Here is a 12,982-nt window from a genome sequence, read left to right on the forward strand (position 1 = left end):
CTATTATTCTGTAACCTAATACGGTTTTCAGGGTAAAACTGACTAAACCGCTCTATCATTTAATGACTTCATTTAAGCACTGAACTATAATTACAGTAGTTCAATATAATTGACATTTGATAGTCTCTCACTGGCCTGGTTCTCCAGTGTGGGTTTAATCGACCAGATCGACCTCATTAAATGGCGTTTACTGAATGGAGGGCAGGAAGAGGGAAACTCAACCTGGCGAACGATTACTGTAACCACAGAAGGCAGACAGACGTCACCCTAAAAAGACAGGAGAAGGGACGCGTAAAGGAGAAACTCAATTCAGGAATAACTGCCAAGACAAAAATATATAATAAAACCATAAAAGCGTTAGGTTGATGGTAAGCGGCAGCGGAAATTTAGACACAAATCACTTTTTTTTTTTCAAAAAAGGTGCCATCTGCTCTCCTACAGTTAAAGCTCACTCGGTGAACTTCCGGAAAGCAGACAGATAGTTTGGAAGACAGGATTTCAGAGATAAACTCCCCCTGGTAAAACTCGTCTCTCTCCAAAAAAAAAAAAAAAAAAAAAACACTGAACAGAAAGCAGCATATAGTTCAATTGAAAAATAAAATATTTCACTTCCTAACCAGATGTAAGCCGAAAATGAATATGTACATAATTATCATAATTCATACATCAGAAAGCGTTGAAATAAATGATAAATTCTAATGTTTTATACATTTACTACAAGATTAGCAACACAGGGGAGGTGGGGGGGAGGCGTGAGGCCCAGCCACCCTGCATGGGACCCCCGTCAGCTCCAGTGATGATGGAGGGGGTGATAATACCCCCTATCTCCTCCCTGAAGGCCCAGGCCTGCACAGGACCGAACGCATCATTAGGAAGCTGTCAGTTGGATCAGCACGGCGACAGAAAGCTTCAAAAGGACAGCAACCGCGAATCGATGGCTGGAGACAGCAGTGAAGGGAGGGGGGGGGGGGGCAGGCCGGCATGTAGGAGAGTCCTGAGTTCCAGTAAAACACGATGCACCAGTGCATGCTGGGATGTCAGACATTCCACGACGCCACAGAGACAGGCTCATGCCGGAATGGTCACGGACATTTGGGGACTTGACAAAAAGCTAAACAGACCTCGGTAACGGCTCACGCTCATGGGGGACCGGTATGCCCCCAGGAAAATGCACTCAGCATTTAGCTACACAAGAATATGCGCTGGATTCATTTACGTTTTATTCATTTAGCAAACGCTTTTACCCAAATTAATAAACAGTTGCAAAATCATTCCACTGACCCAGGGATTTGACCCAACGACCTTCTGAGCACAAATATAATGTCCTGACCTGTTGAGGCACACACTGCTCCCAGTGAAGAAAAGTGTCTTTCATTATACACTCACCTAAAGGATTATTAGGAACACCTGTTCAATTTCTCATTAATGCAATTATCTAATCAACCAATCACATGGCAGTTGATTCAATGCATTTAGGGGTGTGGTCCTGGTCAAGACAATCTCCTGAACTCCAAACTGAATGTCAGAATGGGAAAGAAAGGTGATTTAAGCAATTTTGAGCGTGGCATGGTTGTTGGTGCCAGACGGGCCGGTCTGAGTATTTCACAATCTGCTCAGTTACTGGGATTTTCACACACAACCATTTCTAGGGTTTACAAAGAATGGTGTGCAAAGGGAAAAACATCCAGTATGCGGCAGTCCTGTGGGCGAAAATGCCTTGTTGATGCTAGAGGTCAGAGGAGAATGGGCCGACTGATTCAAGCTGATAGAAGAGCAACTTTGACTGAAATAACCACTCGTTACAACCGAGGTATGCAGGAAAGCATTTGTGAAGCCACAACACGCACAACCTTGAGGCGGATGGGCTACAACAGCAGAAGACCCCACCGGGTACCACTCATCTCCTCTACAAATAGGAAAAAGAGGCTACAATTTGCACGAGCTCACCAAAATTGGACAGTTGAAGACTGGAAAAATGTTGCCTGGTCTGATGAGTCTCGATTTCTGTTGAGACATTCAAATGGTAGAGTCAGAATTTGGCGTAAACAGAATGAGAACATGGATCCATCATGCCTTGTTACCACTGTGCAGGCTGGTGGTGGTGGTGTAATGGTGTGGGGGATGTTTTCTTGGCACACTTTAGGCCCCTTAGTGCCAATTGGGCATCGTTTAAATGCCACGGCCTACCTGAGCATTGTTTCTGACCATGTCCATCCCTTTATGACCACCATGTACCCATCCTCTGATGGCTACTTCCAGCAGGATAATTCACCATGTCACAAAGCTCGAATCATTTCAAATTGGTTTCTTGAACATGACAATGAGTTCACTGTACTACAATGGCCCCCACAGTCACCGGATCTCAACCCAATAGAGCATCTTTGGGATGTGGTGGAACGGGAGCTTCATGCCCTGGATGTGCATCCCACAAATCTCCATCAACTGCAAGATGCTATCCTATCAATATGGGCCAACATTTCTAAAGAATGCTTTCAGCACCTTGTTGAATCAATGCCACATAGAATTAAGGCAGTTCTGAAGGCGAAAGGGGGTCAAACACCGTATTAGTATGGTGTTCCTAATAATCCTTTAGGTGAGTGTATCTCACTTTAAAAGTCTAATCTTGACAACTGTCAAAGTCACTAATTTATACCCACAGACACTGGGAATTCATCGAGGGTGCAGTTGAAGGCCAGATCTTGTGACAACCTGATGTTCTTAATCACCACGCTGCAGCATTTATGCACCCAAACGACCCCTAAAACATCTGTGATTTTATTAGCATTTGAAGTGCAGGTTAAGACCAGCAAGAAACAATGATTTTTCCACAATCGAGCCACGTCTCAGGCATGATGATTACCTGCAAGTAACTTTACGCCCGTTATATATTAATATGATTATTTCTGCCATTCTACAAATTTGCCTATAAAAAAACATCATTCCAGAGACACCCGGCTTTCAGGACCATGGAGAGAGACAAGAGCCCTGCAATCGCCGCTAAATCAGATACATTCTTCATCCAGAAAAAGGGCCGATAAGTTTTTAAGTTTAAGGATTTCGGGGGGAAAAAAAGTTAAATATTACACTGAGGGATTAGGTAACAGAAAACCATTTTCACGCATGACTGTATCTCAGGAGCAAGGATTACTGGCATATATCAGTAATACTGCCACTCCAATGGTCTTCATACTTCATTCCTAATCTTATTTAATATCTCCTGCACAGATCTCCCTCGCCGCTCGGCATATAAAGCGCCGCTTATCTGCAGTATTTCCACACCTCCTGACAGGCAGGTTAGACGCTGTTTGATGACCGCATGAAACAATCAGTAGCGAAACGAGTCGGTCTGTGGGTATAAATACGAGCGCCGAGGCGGAGACACGGAGCGGGCATGGGCGCCCAGATAACACGGCCGGCAGCGCTCCTCCATCACCGGCTTAATGAAGGCTGCTTCTGTCCGACCACGTATCATTTATTTATATATAAGAGACTGCTGACACTCCTGCTATAAATAAGGCCGACAAACAGGAGAATTATGCGGCTGCTTGCTCGGCAACTGTAACTCCTTGTAGTGAGTATTAACATTTATGGCAGATCGTGAAGTGGAGGTTTGTCAAATTAGAATATGCTACAAAATAGATGAACAGATAAATGAGAGGATCACGCTGGAGAACCAGCACGGGGTGAAATGACAGCCTTTTTCCTATATGCATCCTCCTGAAACTTTCTCCTTCTTGGGTGACGATAAAGGCGATTTACGGCGAGCCAGGACACACATGGAGTTCATCAATGCTGGCCAGCACCTGCTCTTTATTTAATTAAGTGTTTATCAAAAAGCGAGACTGTTAAAAAAACGCAATTATTTCGCATATCGCAAGTTTGCTGGTGTAAATAAGAAAAACATCCCAAAGAGCATATATTGTACCCCTACGCACGGCAGTCCTTAGCCTAAGAAAATCCCCTTAAAACCGCAATATGTGCATCTTCTTTCGCAAGAAATCGAAAACCTGACCTACTTTCACAACATATACGTGGATCCAAAAATCGCAGTGCATTACACATAAAGAAGAAAAAAAAAGAAATAAAAAAGTAACGGGAAGAAAAACGCAATGAACTGCAAGAAAGTTTCACGTTAAAATAGCAGCACGGCTTTAAAAATGAGACTCTTTAAGAAGGCGTGTATAAAATAAAGGTCTTCGCAAAATCACAAAACGGATCATCGGCACCACAAGATAGACAGAACAGCAGAGATACAGCAAAAGTCAAGACAACAGAAAATGAAGGAAAAACCTCGCGGAGCGGCAATCCCTTCGTTAAAAGCCGCGATTTAAAGCACAGCATGGGGGAAGAGCGCTAAAGGCATCCGTATCCTCAAACCAGCAAAAGAAGCGAAAATAAAATTAAAAAGAGGTTTAAAAATCACAAAAAAATCCACTGTGAAATGTACTCACCGATCGGGAGTAAAATGTCGCTATAAAAACGAGACAGGGCGGAAAGCACAGTATGGCGGTGGGCAGCGACACGGCTCGGTTCGGTTCGGTCCGGTCCCGGACGTACCGTGTGCCTGGGATCCGAGCCGGCCGACGATCGCGCCCGGGAAGCCCGCTGCAGCCCGGCGAAGTGCACGCCGCGCTCCTACCATCCCACTGTTTTAACGGTGCGCAGTTCATTTCCCTGGGGAGTTTTTTTTAAAGATGCAGTACCCACACCCCTGCCTGACCCAGCAGAACGCCGCTACGATCCGGGCGCTTATTTATCATTTATAGTCAAGAGAAACACAGTAACGCGGTTTAATGTCATAATATAAAACCTCGGAATATTACCCCGGTGTCTGACTCACTGACCTATAATCCAGGAAATACAACACTTTAAAACGCACCAGGCACTGCTGTCATTTGAGAGGAAAAACCTCAACGATCTTATCAAAAAGTTTCTCCTACTCTTACACGCTTATTGCAAGCCATTTAAAGTTTGAGCAAATAATTTTAATTCTCGTTATAAAAAATAACGGTAATTTTATTGAAAAGGGGTAATAAGGATGATGTTTTTCCCGAAATTCCAGCATACAGTAATAAAGCTGATTGGTCGTTTGTAACGTGATTGAATCCCCGCACTTGGGACTCCTATCTCTGTTTTTCTCTTCTCTACTTGCTAATGTGATTCCTGTTCCTGCTGGCCGCTTTACAGACCTTCTACAGGTTCCCACCCTGGATCTGTCCTGGGTTTCGGTGCCAGAACCTGGTCCTTCCTTCCTCCACTCTTCACTAGGCAGAAGAACGGGAGAAGCCCCTCACCTGCCCTCAGCCCCTCAACACGCCCCGCCAGCTGCCCTGCCATCTTTAGATACTCCGGTGTACAGTGTGCCTGGACACGCCTCTCCCTTACACTCCATTCTTCACTGAAACATCTGTCCATGTAGCAGATCAGTGGCGTTTCCTCACTTTTGGCCGTCTTTCCTGGACACGCGGTTCCTCACACTGAACCTGAATGCAGATCCTCCTGATCGCTCACCTGAACATGGGGGGGGGGGGGGGGGCGGTGTTGTCCTAAGTATAACTGACTGCCGTGTAGCATCCCCACCCATCAAGAAGCTCTGGTCAGATGGGTGGGGGTCTCCCCAAAGAGGTCAATAAAGGTTATAACAAGTTAAAATAGGACGTGTCGGCAGGGATTGCGGCTAGAGGAAGATGGTGATGTCACTATGTTACTGTTAAATGCGGACATCAGATGTAGATGTTTCTCGAACAAGAATCCCAAAATAAAACCAAAAAATCAACAAACAAAAACTGCTGATGTCACCCCAGTGTCAGGAGCATATCGAGTTCAGGTGTGTAAAGGAGTGTTTCACTCCAGTGCCCGCCACATTCCTGGCCAGGTCCGTCTCTAAACGACCCAAAACATGACTGACCCCCCTGCTGCTGCCTCAGCGGGTGGGCAGGGGCAAGATTCTGTCAGCTGGCACGGAGACCCCGGTCAGGGCACAGAACTGTTCCTAATCGGGCATGCCAGCCGTTTACCAGCCACTCAGTAGCGCCCCCTACTGTCAAGGGCTCCACTGTCGTGTCACTTGCCATGGTGTGATGCCAATAATCTTCCAGGTCAGATTCCTATCGGGGATACGACTCGCTGGGTCGCGGGAGCTGGGTCATGAGATCGCTTCAGTGGGATAATATGCAAAAATAGATAATGTCGTATGAATAATTTTGGACTGTAGGAATTGCTAGGCAACAGTGTTATAACCATATTAAGCGGGTGCCCAAGGTTAGAGAAAAAACCCTACTTATGCATATCAAACCTTAATCCCCTTCATTTAAACCATTCGGAAACAAATGATGGAATTTTGCCGATAAAATGTTTTTGATGTTTGTTCCTTTTTTGTACTGTACTTTGAACACAATTCTAATCGTTTCATCGGGCAAACACCAGAAATCAGGCTAATAATAAATCACAGAGTGTGTGTGTGTGTGTGTGTGTGTGGGGGGGGGGGGGGGGGTTATGTGTCTTTTGCACCCATCTCCTCATCTCCCATAACTGCTTATCCAGTTGTGCTGCACTGAGCCCAGAGCCCATCACTGGAAACCCATTACACAAGGCAGGGGACAGTCCACCACAGGGCACGCACATGCCAACCCAGAAGAGAGGATACCCAAACCCTCCACTCGAACCCGCAACCCTGCCAACGTGAGGCCACAATGCTACCCAACGAGACTCCAAGAAACAGAGCATCACTCTGCATCCGAGGTCATGAAATATCGATTTGAATGAACAGAGAAATGAAAGTTGAAGCTTGTGATTTTCCTGGGGTGCAGAGCACTGTGTCCGACTGCATTACAGCATGTGGGATGGGTCCTGACAGCCTGGATGGGGTGTCCGCTTCATTGCCTGTCACGTACCACACGCAAGCCCATTGCTCAGGTCCATTTCCGGCCCATTAAAAGATGGCGGTTTCTGAGAAACAGACCTAAGCGACGCTGGACTGTCATAATTGTCCCTTTAGTGGGTCAGAATGAGTCCTCAGTTTTCATCACGCTCAGCCAGTCCTCATTACATTACTGGCCACCACCACTGACTGACAGATCCAGTCCCGATGGGAGAGAATCCATGTGCCGTCTATTCTGGCTGTGCCCTGGAAGAAAATGACTTCCCCCGATATTACGCTATGAGCTCTGCACCAGGAAAGCTACTGTGAAAATGACAAAATCATTATTACAAAGCTTGAAAAAAGTCACAACGCGGTGATTGAATTAGCAGCTTTGAATACTTACCCTTTCGTGCAGTAGTCTGTCAACTATTCCTGAATTTATATTGCATTTAATTTTATTGGTGAAGCTTAATATGATTCAGCATGAAATCTACATGACTCGCAATTCCATACTTCAGTACCCAAACCATTGAGTTCACGTCTACACCGTGTGTTGCTGTATTTCATTCAGAGTGGCTGTTTGCACAAGAATGTAATCACACCCTCATCTCCTAGACTTGGGACGGGGTAATTTCAGCCCCTATCAATAAAGCTGCTCTTAATGGTATGGAAATTTCGTCCATTTCCTAGAAAAAAGAGTATTTCTGGAACCATCCATGTGTGAAAGGAGATATATGATTATGAGCTCATATCTGTGCAGATTTCTCTACCCTGTTTTATTTGTCAATTGTTCAGGTCCCCTTAGTCCAGGAATGACATTAATGCTGTTTTTCTACGCAGCTCCATCCTGAGATTCAGAGCCCAGTCTTGGCTGTTACACGGACCCTTAATGTGGCTCCACGGCTCATCTGGAGATAACACTTCTCTTACGAGATCCTGGTGTCACCCCAACCTCTGCGTGGACACAGCCAGACATGCAGCAGATTGTTTGGAACGCAGGACATTTTCGTCCAGAGAAGGTCAAATTTCTCTGGCCGCCTGTAAGTCTCCCCTCCCCCCGGGGTCTAACAAGCCATCCATTTCATAAGTGCTCTTCAATCCAATCCATGTAGAAACATGAGGATGCTGCGTGGCTAAGCTAAGGGGGCAGTGTGTGGCTCAGTGGGCTGAGCCTGTGTGCCTCTAATCAGAAGGTCTCTGGTTCAAACCCACCCTCAGTATGTCTGTGGGTCCTTGAGCAAAGCCCTTAACCCAGCTTCCTGGGCGCCGCTACAGGTGGCTGCCTTTCATGGGCAGCTTACTCTACAAAGAGCAAGTTGAGGGAAACATGAAGCCAATTTTCCCACAGGGATCAATAAAGTATCAATTATTATTATTATACCTGCGATCGGAAGGTTGCTGGATCAAATCACAGAGTCGGCAGAGTGATTTCACCTTCGGGTCCCTGAGCAAAGTCCTTAACCCCTAATTGCTCCAGGATCTCAAAATATACGTTGCTTTGGATAAAAGCATCTGTTAAATAAATAAAAATAAGATAAGCCTCATAAGCCATCAGAGAAGAACAAACTGTAATGTATCACCAGTCATTTCACAGGAGGCACTGTGAGTTATGCTTTTCATGGATTTAAACCCTACTGAGCCATGTATAATTGGACACTTTTTCTTCCTGGTGGGCAGAGCAGAGGGGGAGTATATGAGGGAAAAGAATACATGTTTTAAAATGATTGTAATTAAATCCAGGGACAGTAATGAGTTTAAGTAATCGACAATTACAGTTAATTAGCCGAACCAATCCCTCGCACTTCACCGCTTGCCCTTTGTCCAATTCCCAAGATGGGACAAGATGGATTTTCTCTGCAAACGCAGGCAGTCATTTTTAAGATTTCATTATGGTGGAAGAAAGGATTGTAGATGCAGTGTAGATTCAGGAGCAGGCATAAAGGAGGGGATCAGATGGAGTGAGAAAAGGGAGGTATGAAAGGCAGCCATCGGGAAGACGGAAAGCGGCAAGGTCACCTCTCTGTTTGATGTCTGACATTCCCCTCACAAAGAGCAAACATGCCTTCGGATTATATGTTATCTTAATTACTGAAATTTGCACTGGGAGACGCGTAGTCAAGCGAGACAATGCTTACGTCCAGTCCCTCCTGGCTGTGACAGAGTCATGTGACACAGCGTTTGCCAGCAGGCTCCCGCATTACAAATCACATGTTAAGCTACTTTTTTTTTTGCACGTTTGCATTAGTCTTACAGCTATATTGTGATCATTTTTTTTATTTGATGACTGGTGCAAAGTCCAGGGCCAAGTTGTGTTTTGTATCCGCTTCCTGCTATGATGGAGGAAAACAAAACACCGAAAAACGAACAACGAACAAAACGAACAAAACAAACGAAAAACGAAAAACAAAACATAACAAAACACTTCCTATGTAGAGTCACCTCATTGCGACTGCCATGCCGTGAGTGTTTAAACTCCGGTTGGTCACACATCATTTAGTTTCAGCCAGTTATAGCAGAACAAAGGCACACAGACATACTGCAGTGTCGTGAGAGTGTTCACAGAGACCGTCCAGCCGAGCCACAAACGCTGTTGCGAGAACATTGTCTGCGAGCTGCAATTGGCCCACTGACAATGTTCCCTCATCAACCTCTCATGCGTTTGCATATTTCAAGCAGTTGGTTTCACGCTCTAGTTTGGACGTGCGGGGGTCTGCGAGACTTTCCTGTTAAAAAGCTGTGAAAGGACACTCCATCTTTATAAAGCTGTCCTCTTATGATGGATGATCACTCGGATGCGCTAACAGATGCTTAAGTGGTAACAAATCAGAAGAGCGTACCATATGACGGAGAAGGAGAGAAGGCCATGCAGCTGGGCAGCGTCAAACCCAAACACGCGCTACAGCCCAGCGACTGCGCCGTTCACCCCCAACATCTGCCAAAAGACTCGCATCGTTGCAAGGACTTCAGCAGCTCTGCTGGGTTTGGTTACGTCGATTAGCTATATGGCTGCTTATTCTCACAACATTTGACGCTGCAATTTGGCAATTAACGTGGCAAAATAATGACCTAAATCAGGCTGAGTTCTGCATTCAAAGGTACAATAGCCTTGCTTTCCAGGGTTCAGGCCTTCGCCGCGGAGTTAGGAGACTAATAGCTGCACCGCTACGTACCTTCCTGCAGAAACATCAAAAGAGGCCCTCAGAGTCAGGTAAAGTGCTACCATTGTCACCACTGCCATTACTCCTGCCGGTCTCTATGGTGACAGTGTCAGGACGGGGATGGAGAAGAAAATGAGATGATCTGATTTTAGAGAGATTGGGAGGCGCAATTTGTGTAAATGATTTGAAATTAACGTTCTGCAAAGGTCACTTTAGATGAATTCTGTATCAGATCCAGACACCAGGAGCCACGGGAACAACCTTTAGTGGCTGTCAGTCGACGGCCCTGATATGACGCCCCTTCTTCATTCCATGAAAACAAACCTGCGTCACTCTTTCTCATTTGCCTTGTATTTAACTGCTGTTCATTCGCTAATGTTTCCGTAGCTAATATTGCCAATGCTTCGGGTGCTGAATGGACTGAAGGCAGCTAACCTTGAGCTGATGATTGCACACTCCAGCTGAAGCGAAAGGCACACAAACACGGCCATCGGCAGCATCACACACTGTGACAATGAACAGACAACAAACAACGTCGCTCTGTTCCTTCCCTCTGTTCCTTGACTTCGTAGCTGCTTTTTAAATCTAGGAATGCACCGTTAGAAAGCACCGTTATTCTGGCAAAAGTTCGGGGAGGCAATACATGTCGTAGTGAAATTACGATTACGATCCAACTGATTGGTTGTATGTTGATTTGGTTGGTCCTGCATTTTACATGCAAAAATTGTCATATGTATAGTAAAATGTATAATAAAGTTATATCATCTATAAGTCATTGTTTTTTACATTTTTATCACCATTTTCTTAGTTCACTTCTCCGGGCGGAAACTGTCATACACTCTTGCTGCCAGACACGGGACAGTCGTGGCCACATAGTCTACGAACCATCGTAACGTCGATCAGTCGTTAGTCACATAGGTAATAAGTCGAAGACGACCTGTACGTTCGATTTAGCCCCACAGCGAATAGTAGCCACATTCACAGAGATTACACGAACATCAGAGCTCCTTGACACACTCTCTGTACACAAATGAATGAAGACGCTGCCACTTTAAAAACTGCGGGCCTCTAATTTTTAGTTTTAATTGGTCATTTTTAGTTACATATTTAACTAGATATGGGTCCCCTTAAATAGTTTCCATTACACGCGAGCTACGTATACAATCTCGTGTTATCCGTATGCTTTTCGAGACTTTCAGAGCGTGTAGCTTCGGGCAGCATATACATTATTATGCGAAGCTTTATACCGGTATTGGCTTGTGGCTCTGAGGTCTGGGAAATGTAAGGATTTTATTAGGTCATAAGTATTTATGGGAAATAAGACTTCAGCCTTTTATTAAGGATTGTCCCGTCGGTCACCCAAATAAAACTGGAAGGCCTCTCACCTCAGGGCAAATCGGTTTGTGATCAATATTTGTCCTCGTTCACATACGCACGCAATAAAAATGAGAACTTTACCTTTCTGTTGTTTCGTGTTTAGCGTTCACAATCACAACTGATGTTATTTTACAAAATGCATTCGTCAGTCACTGCATTTTGGTCGTTTGTATTGTAGCCTGTTTTACACCGATTGTGTTTTTGTTTTTAAGGAGGCACTTTAAGAAATTTAATTCGTTTATGCAGCCGGGCGTGCTCCTGCACGGCGGCCCCAGGGATCAGAAACGCCGATGTTATGAGGTTATGGGAGAAAGACATTCACTGATGTGTTAGATGGGGCTGTGTGGCTGAACCGCGACTTTAATGCATCCAACTTGTTTTCTGCGTTTCACTTTGCTCCGAGGAGTGAATCATAGCGACTCTCTGGGTCACATTTAGCGCCCTGGATCAAAACAGGGAGGCTAACGACATGTGAAAGGGAACCAGAGTTATGTGTGGTTCTGTAAAGAGACACACTCAAGTGAAAGGGCTTCCTTTTTTCACTTCATATTTATTTAATGGGCCACAGGGTTTCAGAAGAGCTGTGAGTCCCACCGCAGCTCCCAGAACGGCGAAAGGTGAAAGCCGAACAGAGGAGGTGAAAGAGCAAACCGGGATTACAGAAGCAGCTTCTGCTCGGGGAGGCAGGTCTATCTTTACAGAAAAAAAACAGTCAAGATCATTTTAGAGTCTCTGTCATGGTATTTAGGTCACAGATGAAAGCGCAGTCAATGTGGTAACAAAGGTTCACTTTCGCAGGTTCAGTCTAACTAGAAAATGAGTCTTATTGAATTATTCCAGCAGACTTATGCCTACCATTGAGAAACGATATAGGAACAAAAAACACAAAATAACAACATCTGGGGTGTTTCGCAAAATATTTACTTCATCGTTCTTTTGTTCTGCCTTTGCTGAAGATCAGTTCCAATATTCAAGAACAGAAGTACGGAGAACGGTAAAAATCCCCGGATGTTGTTCTTGCCCCGTCCCATATATCAAGGATACATTCTTGCCAGATGAGACCAATCCCATGATTCATTGCACCCGAAGTTCGTTTTTGGAAGGCAAGTTAGCAAGACCAGTCTTGCCAAGACCATCAAGTATGACTTTTACGTTCTTGGTAGTGAGATTCACTCCTAGCCTCAACATGTCTGACGGACATGTCAAAGCACATATAGTGGACAGAGCCGAAACACAGCACAAGAAAACAGACACAATCCCACAGACAGCCTGAAATGCCACAGATCAGCGTCAGGTATGGCTGAAAAGATTGAAGAAGCACTAGGAATCCAAAGATGGGAGACATAACTTTATCATTTCTACATCCAGAATAGTAGGCTTTTTTTGTTGATTCATGAATGGAGTCAAGGAAGCATCGCAATTCAAGTTAATACGAATACGAAACATAGTGCCCAAAAGCCCCAAATTCAACTATACTGCGGTTTAATTTCATTAAACACATTGGCGGATGAAAATGATAAACATCTGGATGCAAATGACTGCCGTGGCGTCCATCTGCTGCCACAGCTCGCTTTATAGCAGTTTA

At 44.9% G+C, this 12,982-nt stretch overlaps 1 protein-coding gene across 2 annotated transcripts in view; it reads right to left on the reverse strand.

Annotated features, from left to right (window-relative positions):
* ralyl (RALY RNA binding protein like) overlaps positions 1 to 4,699 on the reverse strand; it is a 55,614-nt gene extending 50,915 nt beyond the window's left edge. Inside the window, exon 1 of one of the 2 annotated variants that reach the window (XM_023816140.2) lies at positions 4,452 to 4,699. In XM_023816140.2, coding sequence (XP_023671908.2) covers positions 4,452 to 4,670 — 219 coding nt within the window. In that variant the 5' untranslated portion in view covers positions 4,671 to 4,699. The remainder of the gene's footprint in view (positions 1 to 4,451) is intronic. The other variant, XM_023816141.2, reaches the window with a different exon arrangement.
* Between the last annotated feature and the right edge of the window lie 8,283 nt (positions 4,700 to 12,982).

The sequence above is a fragment of the Paramormyrops kingsleyae genome, chromosome 4, assembly GCF_048594095.1.
Source record: "Paramormyrops kingsleyae isolate MSU_618 chromosome 4, PKINGS_0.4, whole genome shotgun sequence".
In the NCBI taxonomy this organism is placed as follows: domain Eukaryota; kingdom Metazoa; phylum Chordata; class Actinopteri; order Osteoglossiformes; family Mormyridae; genus Paramormyrops; species Paramormyrops kingsleyae.